At 39.9% G+C, this 17,520-nt stretch overlaps 1 protein-coding gene across 1 annotated transcript in view; it reads left to right on the forward strand.

The window, feature by feature from the left end:
- Positions 1–17,520, forward strand: part of LOC124800592 (spermatogenesis-associated protein 5-like protein 1) — an 85,427-nt gene that overhangs the window by 40,779 nt on the left and 27,128 nt on the right. The window contains 2 exon segments of the mRNA XM_047263007.1: positions 2,554–2,748; positions 12,338–12,590. Of these exon segments, the coding sequence (XP_047118963.1) occupies positions 2,554–2,748; positions 12,338–12,590 (448 nt within the window).

A 17,520-nucleotide genomic window follows, 5' to 3' on the forward strand; every position in this document is an offset into this window, starting at 1 on the left:
TGCCATCAGTGGTCTGGCAGCAGCTGTGGGGTCCTTAGTATCACCCTCCTTGTATGCCGACAACTTTTGGTTCCACTGTAGCTCCTCTAGTGTGGGTGTTGCTGAATGTCGACTGCCAGGGGCCATGTGAAACGTGCGGTCATGGGCTGTCACCCACAGCTTTAGGTTTTCAGCCACCAAGATTCACATCGTGTACTTTTATCAATGTCGTACCATTCACACACAACCAGAACATTACCTCGACAACTGACCACTCACTTTTTTTGAGTGGTCTTCAATGCTTGGTGGATGTGGATTCCCCATATTCGCCAGCTTAAGGTAAAGTGCTGGATGAACCTTAATACACTTCATTGCCTGAGTGACACTAGCTGTGGTGCGGATCGCACTACCCTCCTGCAGCTGTACAAAGCCCTGATACAATCCCATCTGGATTATGGGAGTCTGGCATACAGTTCAGCATTGCCCTGAGCATTGTGGATACTGGATCCGATACAGCACTGCAGGGTTTGATTTGACAGGAGCCTTTTGAACTAGCCTTATGGTGGGGTCTCTCCATTGTGGATCAGGTGCCGACAACAGCTTGTCAATTACGCTACACCCAAATGCAGCTCTGTTAAGCATCTGAACTACCATCTCGTCTGTCCAAACACGGGAATCCATCTCTTGCAATGGCGGCCCTATGAATTTCAGTTGTTTCCTCTACCACCTCTCATCAGGGCCCATTTCTGTAGACCTCTGTGGTGAGTCCCTCCATGGTGCACCTTGACCTTTGACAAAGTTCGAAAGCCTGTTCATCTCGAGGCCCTTCACCACCAATTTTTCTTCATCCTTGGCTCATCCTGGGGTTCAGAAGTAGTCTATACTGATGGCTCAGTGGTTGCTGGTAATGCAGGGTTTGCTTGTACTCATGCGGAACGTACTGAACTGTGCTCCTTGCCGGATGGCTGTAATGTTTTCACTGTGGAGTTGGTAGCCATCTCTTGTGCTCTTGAGCATATCCTTTCGTGCCGCCGTGAGTCCTTTCTCATGTGTAGCAACTCCTTGTGCCATTTGCAAATCTCTGCTAGTGTTACCCTCGCCATTCCTCGGTCATGGCTGTCCAGGATTCCCATTATGCCCCTGAATAGTGTGGACACTTAGTGACCTTTGTCGGGACCCCAGACGGTGTTGGGATCCTGGGGAATGAACACACTGTCTACCATCAAGCTGACTCTTGGGATCGGCATCCCTGATATGGACCTCCAATCGACTTATGTCATAAAGTTGTAGGGATCTGGAATATGAAATGGCTCACTCTGACTTCACCAGACTAACTATGGGTGATAAACAAGACTACGAACCTATGGAGGTCCCCCATGCAGGCCTTTCAAAAGGACTCTACTGTCCTTGCCAACTCTGCATTGGCCATACTTAGCTGACTCATGGCCGTCTCTCCATGAAGATCCACCCCATGTCGTTATGATTGCCATTTGGTGGTGGTCCATAGTTTGTTGAACTGCCCTCACCTAGCCATCCTGCGGCAGACTGTTAATCGTCCCGACTCGCTACCCCTGGTTTAGGAGGCAGTGCCTCAGCAGCTGAGCTACTTTTATGTTTTCTTCATGAAGAAGCCCTTTACCACTTAACCTTATCCACCCATTGAGGGCTTGACTGGACACTGTTGTGCCTCTGGCCAGGCAGGGCTGCGGCTCTCTGGGCTTTGTGGTCCAACCCGGCCCTTACCCTAACTGCTCTTTTACCCTTCCTCCCCCCTCTCAATTGGTCTGTTATACTTGTTTGTTGTTTGTCTATCTGTGTTTCTCTTGACCTGTCCGTGTCCCTTTCTTCTTTTTTGTCTTTTATCTCATCTTTGGTAGATCTTGGGGTTTTCTTCCCCAGGGTTTTGCCTGGTAGACCATCTCTGATGTACATTCATGCAGACATATCTGTTTGAGGAAAAAGGGACTGATTACCTAGTAGTTTTGTCCCTTTAATCATCCAACCAACCTCCTCCTTTAAGTGTGTGCACCTGCCTTGGATTGCATTTCTAGCCATATACACATATAGACTTTTTTTTTCTCCTTACCCCTCAGGAATTGTTTTCCAAAAGGGTCATGCAATGTGAAACTGGTGTTATTCAGATAGTGGACTCTTGGAAGCCAAATATCACTGCTTGCAAGAGAAAATCAGTAATTTCTGTGAAGAATTAAGAGAACATCTCTAGCTTGATAAGCTTCCATGTAAATATTTTCGGCCCGGCAGACGAAACAGGTTCACTGTTTGATGTTGAGTGACAATAGGGTCACTGAATGTTTCCATGTCCTGTGTAATGATTCCACCAAGAAGCATATAAATTAGGGCTGTTACGTCAAGTCAGCTTCATAGCTAATTTGCTGCTTTTTCTTTTTGTATATGTAGTGGAGGTTTACCATCCACTGAAGTTAAGCTGTATTTCTGACTAAATCTCGTGGGGCTTGTGCCAGGTAAAAAATATTCTAATTCGAAAGTGTGACCTAAACTGCCGCCTTGTTTGGTTTGAATCTAGTACTGTACATATACGTGTTCAATTTGCAGATACACTTAGGAGTGCCTACTCACCAGGAACGAGAACAAATCCTACAGGTCGTGTTGCGTCCATTGGTCAGTCAAATGAAGACGAATGAACTTCATGAAGTGTGTGCAGAGGTGGCTGGTTTCACACAGGGATATGTCGGGGCAGATCTTGCCTTGCTGTGCCAGAATGCTGCGGTGCAGTACAGCACAAATGAGGTGAGAATTTTGTTTGATATATTTGTTTACATTTTACCATCTTTCTTGTCTGATGCCATTGTTCTTGTTATTTTCATGCTGTGGGCTCCATCAGAATTTGCTGAATTTTTGAGCTATGAATCATTAAGACTAAATAAAAGAAGCACTCACCATATAGTGGAGGCATTGAGCAGTAGACAAGCACATAATCAAAACTGAGCGTATGGCTAAGCTGTTGGGCATTTTCTTCCTCAGAGCTAGCCAACAAACAGAAAAAGCACTTACACATACATGGCAAGTTATATAGTCCTAGTGCTGTGCCCCGACTGGGCCCAGACAAGTTGTGTTGGGACAGTAGCCACAGGAGTATGTGTGTGTTGATTGCAGAATGAATTTTCATCCTACAGTGGAGTACACTAATTTGGAGCTTCCTGTCAGATCAAAACTGTGTGCCAGTCTGGGACTTGAACTTAGAAATTTGGCTATGACAGACAATGGAATTGCTGACTGGGCTACTGGGAGGTTATTGTCGCTACACCTCTCTTCTTAGGACAAGTAGTACAGCCTTTGCAAGTTGCAGCAGTATGTGGCTAAACCTCTTTGGTTACAGCAGTCAGATGTGGTTGTTGTCAGCGTCGTCGTCATCGGGCACGTAATGTGGTAGTTGTTCAGATTTGGCTGTAGTTGTTAAGATATCGTACATCGTTAAAAAGGTGCTGTAACATGTTCAGCCATGTTCATGCGACTTGTTTTAGTTTTAGTATGAATGTAGAGAATGTCACCCTAAGATAACTCATTTCAGAACACAGTGTTGTTAGAACCTCATGGCATGATTTCATTATTCTGATTTCATAACTGTCATGTACAAATGAATTAATAAATCAATAGTTGCATCTTAGTCAATCATACTTTATGAACTTCATACACCAGTAATTAAATGTTACTAATTAGTCAACAAGTCATTGTTTAAAAGGGGAGGTGTTTTTATCATTTAAATGAGGCAAAGAAGAAGGGTGGGACTCTTAACAGGTGTCACATGTGTCAAACTGAGATGTAATTGCAATCTTCAGGGACGACTAATGTAAAAATACAGCAATGGTGAGTTGCAGCATTCTAGCACAGCGACACTTCATATTTTTAAAAACAAAGTTGTAAAGTAGTGATAATTTGGTAACTATAAACTGGGAATAGGTGTGACTTCCAGGTTGTGGCACGACCCGAGCAGCATGCCGAGCAGACCAGAGCGACTCTGGAAAAACAAACGAGAGCTCTTCAGTGCACGTGATTATTGTGGTGCTGCAAGTAGAACGATTCTGAGTGAATTATACACGTTTGTTTCTGAGCATGGCAACCAGAGCATTAGTGTGACTCCAGCTGCATTTGGGCAATGCCAGCAGCATTTGGCTATTGCTGCTGGTAGCAGTCCACACTGTCACTGGCTCTTGTGTTTCTTTCATTGTACTGTTGAGGAAATGGCATCAGGGGAAGCCTTGATAGCAATTTTTCTATTTAGCACCATAAAAATTGTTTTATTATGTGGAAAAGGTTTTCAAAACCATTTCATTTTGACAGCTTAATATTAAGCTCTGTTAAAATTTCATACTGTCTGATAAGTGACTTGCATAAAACGCTCAGTTTCTACTGTATGTTGCTCATTGACACTTGGAATCCTTCTTGGTCACTGACAGTGTTGTGCTCAACATGTACATTTCACAATATCATCAGCAAATTGTGGTGAAGTTTCTGTTGGCTTCCAACATGTGCTCCATTTAGCACTCATTATGTCTAAAGCATGTTCAGTTGGTATTCATGGTATGGAAAAGTGTTTGTTGAAATATTCTTTCCCTGGATGTAAAACACTTCGAATGTAATATTTGATAAAATGCCTCAACAATGGATTGCCTAATCTCCAATGAATGCAAAATGCAACATAACTGATGTCTTCAGTATTGGAGAGTCCGGCGGTACATTAAGATCCCCTTCTTGCATTAAGTGAAATACACTAGAAGAATGAAATCTACCACTTTCACTTTCCTTCCCATATCCCCCGCAACATTGGTTATAATGAATTTTCTGCGAGAATCAGCAACTGTTTGTTCTACGATTGAACGAAAGTGTTTATAACTATAAAACATTGTACCAGAATTTTCTGGGCATTTGAAACAATTTTGTTGTCCGTCAAAATCACCAACTGCACTGGAACATTCTGTGTGTTATATAAATGATTTACAGTATTTAGAAAATCTTTTTCAGAAGGCACTCTCGTGTAGATTGGCTGGAGACAGTCCTACAACACTTAGTTGACTCCACAATTCTTGCAATGGTTGTGAATCCTGTTGTGAATGTCGGAGCCACATCGCAGAAACTACTTCTGGTTTCTGGGCCCTGTAACAACTTTCTTTTCACCAGCTGTCAATGCCCCTCAAAAAATTGCATTATTCCATTGAAAATATCTGGAGTTGCTTGTATTTTATCATGCTAGAAAGGTAGTTACAAACAGTACACAGGGCAACCAATTTTCCTCTTTGCATGCTATTATTTGCCGAAGTCTTGTTTCGGTATCTTAAACCATTTCAGATACAAAGGTGTTATGAATATTCCATTCCCACTTATTGTCTAGGTGCCAGAGTGGAATGAAGTGTGCAATATGCAATCCATTTTCCCAGAATGGAGTGAGTTGTAGATCCCATTCCAAGGTTAAAGAATATCTCAATATGTTAATTACATTTGATACGCAGCAACATGTGACCTAACGTGCACTAAATGCATTCATAGTGACCTGTATTTTCCATTGCATGCTATTGGACTTTCTTGCAGTAGTTTAATAAATTTTGAACTATCACAATAACTATGAGGATTAACAAAATAAGCAGTTCATCATGAAGGTGACAAATAAAGTTCTGAAATGTGTGAGAATCAATTTCTTTTTACTGAGTAGTTCCTCAAAAATCATTTGAGAAAGATTGTAGATCAGTTGCCTTGTGCATTTGCCATCCACACAGTGAAGCAAGCCTGCTGGCTGCTGCTACCTGGTCGCACTATACCTGGGTGCGAAGCAGCAGTGCGGCAGCTACCAAATATGCCGCTCCACTCTGCGATGTTGTGCCGCTCCCCTGTAATCCGCGACTTAGAGGTAATAGGTCTCATGCTTCGATGGACAGTTAATGTTAAGTGATGATACCGTTGGGAGTGTAGAAAATATCAATATGCACAACAATCCAACTATAACTTCTGATTCTGAAAACAAATCATGAATTTTGTTACGTAGCAGCAACTTAAATGTGAGAATAATAAACTTGGGGAAATGAGTAGGCAGCTCAACAATGGAGGTTACCACACCAACAGTTATCCATGCACCATTAATGGAGTAACGGTGTGGCTAAATCAATTGTTTGGACACATTAAGAAAATGAATAATGATCTTGGGCAGCAAAATGATGATATTAAACAGCAGATTGCAAAGCAAATTGATGATCAACAGCAAACTGCCAAGTATCTTGTGAATCAAACTGTTGAAATTGCGTGAGTCATTCAGTTTGGTGGAAAGTAAAATTGAGACCACGACAGTAAAGGAGGATTGTTCATACTACAAGAAGACACACTTTAAGGTGGTAGTTGGCATACAGGAACAATGCACAAAGCTCGCCAATCAAGTTGAAAATGTGCAGCAACCCACTTTAGGCGATATGTGCTAGAAGAAAAAAATCATTAATGAATTACAAGAAAAATGACAAATTATGCTGAGTGCAATTCCAAGTATGATTGCTGTAAGGTAATGGAACTGAATCGAGGATTGCATCCCATTGCTTATTGCATCCCATTGCTTTCACACAGTAGTTTAAGCATGCTTTCTAACATTGTATTCTAAGAAAAAAATAGATATTTGTGTGAATAATCTGAAAGACAGTACACATACATGATGCATGAGAGTTGCTGATAGTTTTAGTTTCAGTGAGTTCCATACAGCCTTCTTTAATAAATTTGGGGCTATCAAACAATACTGGGGAAACTTGAGACAAAATCGCTGGAACTGCCAACGGATGGTCACAGAGTCAGTACCATTGGTGAGTTTCAGCTGAAGTATTGGGATTGTAACTTACAGTATATCTAGATGAACCTGCCAAAGACACAGAACTCGTAGAGATTCTTATGCAGCAATTACTACTCCATTCCTGTGAGAAGGTAGCTCTCACAAGATACAAAGGCATCGACAATTTATATTTGGTATTACATCGAATTGAAGCTCTTGATAGAGAGAAAAGGTGGAGTGAGGTTCAATCGTTCCAATGAGACATTGTGAAATGAGTATCGTAACGAATGGAGTTTTGAAGCACTGAATTGGAATGATCATAACGGATCACAGAGGTATGATGGCCATACACGATCGTATGATAAAAACCAGGGGTGTTGTGAATTCCAGAGGAACAATGGTCGTGAGACCATCAATCACAACAACAGGGGAGAAATCATAATGTGGTTCCACATAGGGATCTGCCGGAAAACTGAGTTAAATTTGATGCGACCACTTTGAAACTGAATGTATGGACATGAGGTCACCTCTTACAATGCAGATAGATAATGGACGTGACATTGTGGAAGACTTATTAAGGGAAGATGAGCCACGTACTAAGGATGCCAACAATAGTTGTTACAGCTAATGTATGCAGAGTTGATATTGACTTCCTATTGGATTCTGACTTGGAGCGATTCCTGAGAATTTATTTAAAGATCTCAATGGTCATACCAATTTATCTGGTAAATGAAACTGTAACTGCGGTTGGACAAAGCTCATAAGGGAACTTACAGAAGTGGGAGCTGAAGGGGACATGAAGTCACAGGTTGATGTAAATGGCACTGCTGCAGATATTTGAACAAAACAAAACAAATAAACAGAACTTACCGAGCATGAAAGGGGAGAGTTGAGAGAGGTATTCCAGTTGTACTAAGTTGTGTTTTCATCTCACCCTGGAACAATGAGAGGAAGTGATTTTAAATTAAAAGTAAAGCCATTCTGTATGAAAACTTTCTCTGTTCCATCAACCAAGAAGCATGCAGTTGACAAAGAAATTCAATGAGTGCTAGATATGGGAATCATTCAGTGATCAGATGGTGAGTACTGTAGTCCTGTACAAGAAGTAATGAATCAAAATGGTACTATTAGGTTTCTATAGGAAGCCGGAGCAATGAACAGCATAATTCTTCCACAAAGTGGATCAACTCGAAAATTTAGAAGAGCTATTACAGTTATTTAATCATGTCAAGCGTTTGATGGAAATTATATTTCATATGTTAAAGAACTTCCTACATGACTGTGATGCATTATTTGTTTCTCTTCCTGTAAATAGACTGGTTCAGGTATTCCCTGCGAGTGTATGGACTGGTTTGGATAGTGCCAGTTAGTTCACTAAATACACTTTTTTCTCGCATGGAGCGAATGTCAACTGTTAATTTTACAGTGCAGACTTGAGAATCTGTACCTTAGTTATACGGATTTGCGATTTCCTGGATTGTCAGTTATGAGCAAATATCTTTGTAGTCTAGTCTGTCTGTGCATGGACATGTCATGCTGGCACTATCTGCCTACACCCCGTGTGATATCTGCCCCTTGCATTTCATTGTTGTTTGAGTTAGACAGATGCCAATTTCTATGCTGCTGTGCTGTGTTGCATCTGTGCTTAAAAATGTCAAAGTGTAAGAGAGTACTGTTACTGCATAAAGATAAAATAAATATTATTGATTCATTAAAAAGAGGGGAAACTGGTCTTTAGTCAGATGACAAGTCTGGTGTAGATAAGTGACTTTAATAAGACTACCAATTCAATTTTGAAGTACATCTGCAAAATTGATAGTGAAGATGGAAGTAAATATCAAAAAATGGTGAAGAAACCAAGAAATGAACTTCTGCAAGAAGCTTTGCATTGTTAGTTTCTACAAAAACTATCAAGAGAGCAACAAATATCTGGTCCTTTGCTTTGTGAATAGGTACTATAGTTAAATAAAAAGAGAGGTAATGACGAATCGTTTGTGGCAAGTAGCAGGTGGTTGTACGGAATTAAATCTCTTATGCAATTCGCGAATTGGAAATACAGGGTGAAAAAAAGGTTGCTGATGTAGATCCAGCAAATTCTTTTAAAGATGGTTTTAAAAAAGAATTGGATGAAAATTACTTTGACTTGGACTTTGTTTCCAACACTGGTCAAGCAGGGTAAATTAGAAATCATTACTGTCAAAACATGTCGCGCATCAAAAGCGCGTGGCTGAACACCGAAATACACGTTGACTGGTATGACAACACTTTTATCTGTGAAGTAAAAAATTTCAAAACAGTGTTGGAAAACAAGGAGAAGCCCTACTTTTGTCAGATGCACCGACTCATCCTTTGGCTGAACTATAAGAGAGAGAAATGGGACGTTCACAGTAACATTTTTGCCTCCTAATATGACATCCTTGCTACAACCAGTGGAGTATTGAAATATTAAAACAACTTTCAGTGTCTTGAAAGGAGGATATAAGATGAACATCAACAAAAGCAAAACAAGGATAATGGAATGTAGTCTAATTAAGTCGGGTGATGCTGAGGGAATTAGATTAGGGAATGAGGCACTTAAAGTAGTGAAGGAGTTTTGCTATTTGGGGAGCAAAATAACTGATGATGGTCGAAGTAGAGAGGATATAAAAGGTAGGCTGGCAATGGCAAGGAAAGCGTTTCTGAAGAAGAGAAATTTGTTAACATCCAGTATTGATTTAAGTGTCAGGAAGTCATTTCTGAAAGTATTCGTATGGAGTGTAGCCATGTATGGAAGTGAAACATGGACGATAAATAGTTTGGATAAGAAGAGAATAGAGGCTTTCGAAATGTGGTGCTACAGAAGAATGCTGAAGATTAGATGGGTAGATCACATAACTAATGAGGAAGTATTGAATAGGATTGGGGAGAAGAGAAGTTTGTGGCACAACTTGACCAGAAGAAGGGATCGGTTGGTAGGACATGTTCTGAGGCATCAAGGGATCACCAATTTAGTATTGGAGGGCAGCGTGGAGGGTAAAAATCGTAGAGGGAGACCAAGAGATGAATACACTAAGCAGATTCAGAAGGATGTAGGTTGCAGTAGGTACTGGGAGATGAAAAAGCTTGCACAGGATAGAGTAGCATGGAGAGCTGCATCAAACCAGTCTCAGGACTGAAGACCACAACAACAACAACAAAACAACTTTACAGAAAACAACTTTTACTTAGAATGTTATCTGTTGATGAAGATAGCGTAAAAGTCATTTTGTGATTTTTGAAATAAATTAATTTGTGTTGTTACATGGTTGTACACAATGAGATTTGATTGAAAGGAAGTCTCTGAACAGAACTTGGAACAGAGTACTAAAATGGGAGCACGAAAATTTAATTACTGGTATGGATGATTTTGTTTTGGAAGATATAAAGGAGCTTATGATAAACATACAAAAATGCCAGAAATGTAAAATCTATGATATGAAAGAGTGGCTTTCTTGTGTCAGTCATGATCAAGATTTTCAGATCATTGCAGATGACGAAATCATTGAAAGCATATTACAGGCAAACAAACAGCAGGAAATGCAAGAAGATGAAACAGAACAATGTGTAGATGCAGAAAATGATGTAGGACCCTCTGATAGAGAAGGTTTGAAGCCCTGGAAACAGGTTTAAATGACACTGTATTCATGATGTAGCAATAAAGAGAAAAAATTGTTTGTCAAATGACAGTTACCAAATATTTTAAACAAAATTCAACTACAGTGATTGTCTACCATGAATTTTCTTAGGTATTCCAAGATTAGGCTTGCAGTATTTTAGCAATTTTAAGAAAATATTTACTTACAAAAATGTCTCTAATATCTTAATAAACATTGACTTTTGTTGATTTTAATAAGTTTAATCTGTTTTTGTTGTTTTGAATAAACACCTAACATTACGTATTAACCCAATAAAGATGACCATATGACAATGCACATAAAAGATAACCATATGGACGTAGATTATCTTTCTAGAATTAATAGTGCAAAAATAACTTGACTTCATGCATTCAGTTATCCTGATTTTTGAAGATCCGAATGACTTAAAATAACAATTAGTCCTGTTAATCAAGTCTCCATTGTGTGTTAAATCATTGCACTGATTGATAATTCACGGAACTTCGTAAGTCTTTGTAGATCAGACATTGCTTTCATCATACTTAATTACATAAAAAGGTATCCTGAGTACACAGAAGTAATTGAAGGTGTTTGCATGGAAGTGACCTATGTTTACTAATTACTGTCTTTGCATTTCTTCATGATAATTTAATTGTGGCCACAGCTTCAAAATTGGATTAGATTCTTCCCACCTGTTGGCTTTAACCAACGACATCATAGCTAAACCAAAGATGCTACATAGAGGCAATATTTGAAGGCATAGGCCATAGGGGCTCATTCATAAACAAGCAAATGAATCACAAAAAATGCAAATCCATATGATAATATACAATCGCAGTTCAAGTGATTAATTACACAGCCATGAATTATAATTCAAAGAAATTAAAGTAAGAAAGAAGACAGTAGCTTCAGGAAAAACCTCATTTCTCAAATAAGTTATCTTAGTTTATGCGAGTAAGTGAAAGAACTGCAGACGACCCTTAAAGTCCACTACAATATCTGCATGGTACACTCATAATATTATGGAATAGTGGTAATTATTAGTAATAAATAATGAATCTAAGGGGGGCTACAGTGGGAAATTGGTGGGTTTTGGTCGGGGACGTACTAAAATCTGACACAACTAATGTAAAATTGAATAGATAGTAACCTACAGGAATCGTAAAAAGGACATTACCAGAAAGTAAGCAGTGAGCTACACAGAAATCATAAAAGTAAAGGCACTACACAAGTAATGAAAATTCACGAAACAATAACAAATCTTGGAATCGGTAACTACAATTGAACTGTACAGGTCAATCCTTATGACACATTCCAAGGTTCATAATTTTCAGCATTTTTGTAGTAAATGTCTGCAATTCTTTGTTATATGATTTCTATTTTTGGTGTTGCTTTCTGTATTATTGCAATGAATAACAAACATTGAAATCGGTTGCCAGAACTGACCTATAAGTCAATTGTAATTACCGATTCCATGGGTCATTATTTTTCCCTTTTTCACAGTAAGTGTGTGCAGTGATTTGTCATAGGGCTTCTGTTTTTGGCGGTAGTCTCTGGGCTACTGTTGTTGCAGTGGGTATGTACTGTGCATTCTTTGAGAATTTTCATATGGTTCCACTCGTAATTTGCAGGTTTGTTATTTTTCGTGTTATTGCAATAGTTCTGTGAAGTGTTTTGTTTTAGTACTTTAAATTCTGGTATCGCTAATTTCAATTAAACTATATAGGTCAATTCTAATTTCTCTCTGTTACATCATCATAGTACCCGTCTGCTGAGTTCATCTTACAATTTCTATTCCTTTATGCCATCTGATAAAGATAATAGCAGAAAAAGTATGTTTATTTTTTTCTCTCTGTGTGCTGCTACTTTTACCATGTTCACTGTGTAGTAACTCAGTATTCCCATATGATTATGATAGTTAATTATATTAGCCCTGTCTTTTGTACAGAGGAATGCAGAGGATAGTTCAGTTATCACACCTTGTAGTGCTGCACAGTGGAAAGCTATGCTGCTTGCTGCTGCTCGAAAAGTGCGACCGAGCTATATGGTGGCTGGACGTATCACAAACGCAGAGAAAGTTATTGGAGGCCTGGAAAAAGTTGGTGGTCTTTCAGAAATAAAGCGTATATTGCAGTTGGCTGTTCAACTGCCATTACTCCGACCAGATGCGTTTTCCAGATTAGGTCTTCCACATCCAAGAGGTAAATCAGATCCTGTTTTTGCTAATGACGTTTGTAAAAGTACATTCTGTTGGATTTAATGTAGAAATATTAGAAAGTGAGAGATTTTTATAAATAATGGATTCTACCTTATTTTTAGAATATATCTTGTGTAAGTTTTTGAGCCCATGTCAAGTAATTTTCTATTTAAATTGTATTTCAGTTCCTTGTGCATATAAGTAGTGCTCTGTAACTCGGGGCCAAATGCAATGGAGAATTCTCTCCATACAAATTGTTCGAATTTGTTACTGTAAATTTCATGTTTTGTTTAAGAAATGTGTAGGGCTAACTCTCTTCACACTTTTTGCTCTATTAATACTGATGATTAATTTTTCACCACACTTTAATGGACTCTGCTAAGCATATAATTTTGCATTGATTTGAAAAGGACCTCCAAAGTGAACTGTTGTTAAATTAAGATACAATAAAAGTTTTATTTGTTGGCCACTAGCAAACATACAAAGAAAGATCTTGAACTATTATGAAGTTAAGGTAGACTAAAAACTTCCATTTGGTGTTGTGTAGCAAACTTATACCAAAGAAAGTTATAAGGACTGTATTCTGTGTTGTAATAAACAGAGACTGGGAGAGGCAGCCACACACCTGTTGCTGGTTTACATGTGGAGTAAACACGCAACGGCACAGACATCACTAGCATTCAGGTTGAGCTAAAAAGAACAAGGTGAAACATACATGAGAAAAAGTTTTAAGACAGTGCAGAAATGAGTACAGAATGGCCCTAGGTCCTGGAGAACTGATTGGTAAGGAATTTAAGATTTCGGGTGGCTAGTAGTGACTCGTCTAAGCAGCTCATATTAGGCTGGCAGAGGTGCTTCCTATCTGCAGCTGATAAGAATGTGCACAACATGAATGTAGCTGCATGCCGCGACGTGATTTACAGGACAGAAATACATGCTGTTCTAAAGATATTTTTAATGTAATTGCATCAATTGTGTTACGGATTTGTCTGTACAAAAGCAATGTAAATACGAGGGTCGTCCACAAAGTAAGTTACATTTGGTTATATAAAACAAACATGTACAGATACAGAAAAAGTATTTATTGTACAAAAATCTACAACTGTTAAACTACTTTTCTACATAGCTTCCGAAATTTTGTAGGCACTTGTCATAGCTTGGCACAAGTTTTTGTATGCCTTCTTCATAGAAGGTTGCCGCCTGTGAATTCAACCATGTGGTAACATGTTCTTTCAGCTCGTCATCATCGTTCAAGTCTTGACCTCGAAGGACAGGTTTTAGGTGTAAGAAGAGATGAAAGTTGCTAGGAGCGAGGTCCGGGCTGTACAGAGGATGATCAAAGCCGTCCCAGTTCATCAGTATCCACTTCGTTCTTCATCATGCATTGGATCATGTTCTTCATTGGACAGTCTGATCCATCTTCTAACCATTGAATCACTCATAGCATTTTGCCCATAAACCTCGCAGATTTACCGATGAATTTCCTTTGGTTTAAATTTCTTTGCATTTAGAAAACGAATCACAGATCTGATTTCACATGCGGTGGCATTTTCAACTACGGCTGACATTCTCTTAGGTTGTTTGCAGATGATGCTGTAATTTACCATCTAGTAAGGTCATCCGAAGACCAGTATCAGTTGCAAAGTGATTTAGAAAAGATTGCTGTATGGTGTGGCAGGTGGCAGTTGACGCTAAATAACGAAAAGTGTGAGGTGATCCACATGAGTTCCAAAAGAAATCCGTTGCAATTCGATTACTCGATAAATAGTACAATTCTCAAGGCTGTCAATTCAACTAAGTACCTGGGTATTAAAATTACGAACAACTTCAGTTGGAAAGACCACATAGATAATATTGTGGGGAAGGCGAGCCAAAGGTTGCGTTTCATTGGCAGGACACTTAGAAGATGCAACAAGTCCACTAAAGAGACAGCTTACACTACACTCGTTCGTCCTCTGTTAGAATATCGCTGCGCGGTGTGGGATCCTTACCAGGTGGGATTGATGGAGGACATCGAAAGGGTGCAAAAAAGGGCAGCTCGTTTTGTATTATCACGTAATAGGGGAGAGAGTGTGGCAGATATGATACGCGAATTGGGATGGAAGTCATTAAAGCAAAGACTTTTTCGTTGCGGCGAGATCTATTTACGAAATTTCAGTCACCAACTTTCTCTTCCGAATGCGAAAATATTTTGTTGAGCCCAGCCTACATAGGTAGGAATGATCATCAAAATAAAATAAGAGAAATCAGAGCTCGAACAGAAAGGTTTAGGTGTTCGCTTTTCCCGCGCGCTGTTCGGGAGTGGAATGGTAGAGAGATAGTATGATTGTGGTTCGATGAACCCTCTGCCAAGCGCTTAAATGTGAATTGCAGAGTAGTCATGTAGATGTATAAAGAAGCACTACACAGCACACGTTGGCAGTAGCAATCTGAAAATGGCATACGTGTCTTCTCCTGGAGTCAGAGTAACTGCCGCGCATGCTCGGAACTGCAATCATAGTGCTGTTGAGATGGAAATAGAAACGAAACTTACTTGTGAACAACCCTATATATTAAATCATTACCTGTTCAATTGCCGATGCTTCCAGAATAATAAGTCAAGTTCTTCACTCGTGTGACAATGGTACCTTTAGCTGCTGTGTGTATAGTTCATTAAGTTCATAGTGTGCATCCATTTGATGCAATGCATTTTTTCTCATCATGATACATGTTTCACCTTATTCACTCAAAACATTGTGAATTGTGGGGTTTTGGTTATCTTTTCTTACTCACAATTTTGATTTGATGTCTATATGTTCATTGCACAAAAATTTTTATCTTTGGCACTGTGCTACAAATAAAAAAAAATGAGCAAGAAAACTAGTTTCAAAGACGGAATTTGTGTAAAATGTGCAGTCAGGCAACAGATCCCTTCATCAATGAGAAACAGAAGATAGAACACCAAATGGCAAGTTTTAAGTGAATAAGATGCAGCCTGAATGGTGATACAGGCAGAATACCCTCAGACTTCAAGAAGAATGTAATAATGCCAGTGCTTACAAGTTAAGCCTGCAAAATACTGACATGAATTATTTACAAAAGAGTGCAAAACTGGTAGACGCTTACCTGGGGAAGATCAGGTAGGATGCTGGAGAGATGTAGGAATGCGCGAGTCAGTGATGCGGGGGGGGGGGGGGGGGGGGGGTGGTAGAGTAAAGGACTTCTAGGTCCATTGGTGGAATAGAAGTCGTGCGTGTATGGGAGTGGGAGCAGGGAACGGGTTAGGTGTTAGGGAAGTGGAGAACTGTGACTGTGTGAGAGTTCTACTTCTGGAGGAAGATTTTGTTTGAAAGTGAAAAATACACTGACAGGGGGAAAAAAGCAACAAAAGTAGGAGCTGTACAACGTAAACAAAAGTTGGTGGGCATTTTTCTACATCTGAAAGATGACGTCCCTTGAAATTTTGTGGCAATTGCAAAGAGTGCTGAGGTTGAAAATCAGGTCTGCTTTAAATACATGCTGTAATGGTTGTGAGGGTTAGTTGGCTTTGAGATTGGACATGATGAATTGGTTAATCAAGAATGCCTTTAAGGCAACAAAGGCACCATTATCAACTCCTCACTGAGTTTGATTAGGTCATGTAATAGGGTTACAAGAAGCTGGATGTTCCTTCTATGATATTACCGAGACACTTGGCAGGAATGTAGCCAGTGTACACAATTGCTGGCAGCGATGGTCATAGGAGTGTATGGTACCAAGAAGATTGGACTCCGGATGGCCAAATTGCACTACCTAGAGGGAATACCATTGTTTTCAGCATAAGGCTCTGGTGCATCATACTGCATCTACAGCATCAATTTTAGCAGCAGTTGGTACCACAGTGACACAACAAACTGTTGCAAAGTGGGGAATAAGTACAAAGTTCACTCAGTGTGCTTGCCAGGGGCCTTGTCCAGGATGTGGAAGAGGCTCTTCCGGCAGCTATTGAGCGTGTGGGGTGCAGCCAGCTGCAGATCTTTGCACATGCCGGCACCAATGATGCCTGTTGTCGGGTTTCCGAGGAAATCCTTGGATCCTTTAGACGGATGGCTAAATTGGCGAAGGCGGCCTCCATCTCTCGAGGAGTGGAAGCCAAGCTGATGATCTGCGGCATCGTACCCAAGGTGGACCAGGGTCCTCTGGTTTGGAGTCGAGTGGAGAATCTAAACCAGAGGTTACGTCGACTCTGTGACGAAAGTGGTTGTAGATTCCTCGATCTACATTATGGGGTGGAAGGTTGTAGGACGCCCCTCAATAGATCAGGGATGCACTACACACAGGAAGCAGGTACTGGGTAGCACAGTACTTGTGGCATGCACATGGGTTTTCTTAGATTAGGATCCTCCCCACGGGAAACAAACTGTTGGCCTGAAAAATTACCAGTGCATGACACTGATGTGGGTGTGTCAACTATAAAAATTGTTAGTTCACCTAAACAGGTCATTCCAAAGGATTTAAATATGCTAAATCTCATGCTGGTAAATTGTTGAAGTGTCTGTAGCAAGATCCCCGAGTTGCTCTCTGAAATAAGCAGTAGCAATGCCAATATTGTATTAGGTACTGAAAACTGGTTGAAACCAAACATAAATAGCAGTGAAATTTTGAACTAAGATTGGACAATGTTTAGGAATGGTATTACTGATGCCATGGGAGGTGGTGTGTTCATTGCAGCTGAAAGCTGTTTAAATGCAGTTTGGATCGATACTAGGCCGGACTGTGCAATAGTCTTGGATAAAGCTGTCAATCGGACAAGGATTGACCATTGTATTAGGATGTTTTTATAGACCACCAGCATCTGCAACGGACGTCGCAGGACATTTAAGGGAAAGTATTGAGTACATAGAAAATAAATATCCCAATTATCCATTAGTTATAGGTGGAGACTTTAATCTGGCATCCATTGACTGGGAAAATGA

This window comes from Schistocerca piceifrons, chromosome 1 (assembly GCF_021461385.2).
Source record: "Schistocerca piceifrons isolate TAMUIC-IGC-003096 chromosome 1, iqSchPice1.1, whole genome shotgun sequence".
Taxonomy (NCBI): Eukaryota; Metazoa; Arthropoda; class Insecta; order Orthoptera; family Acrididae; genus Schistocerca; species Schistocerca piceifrons.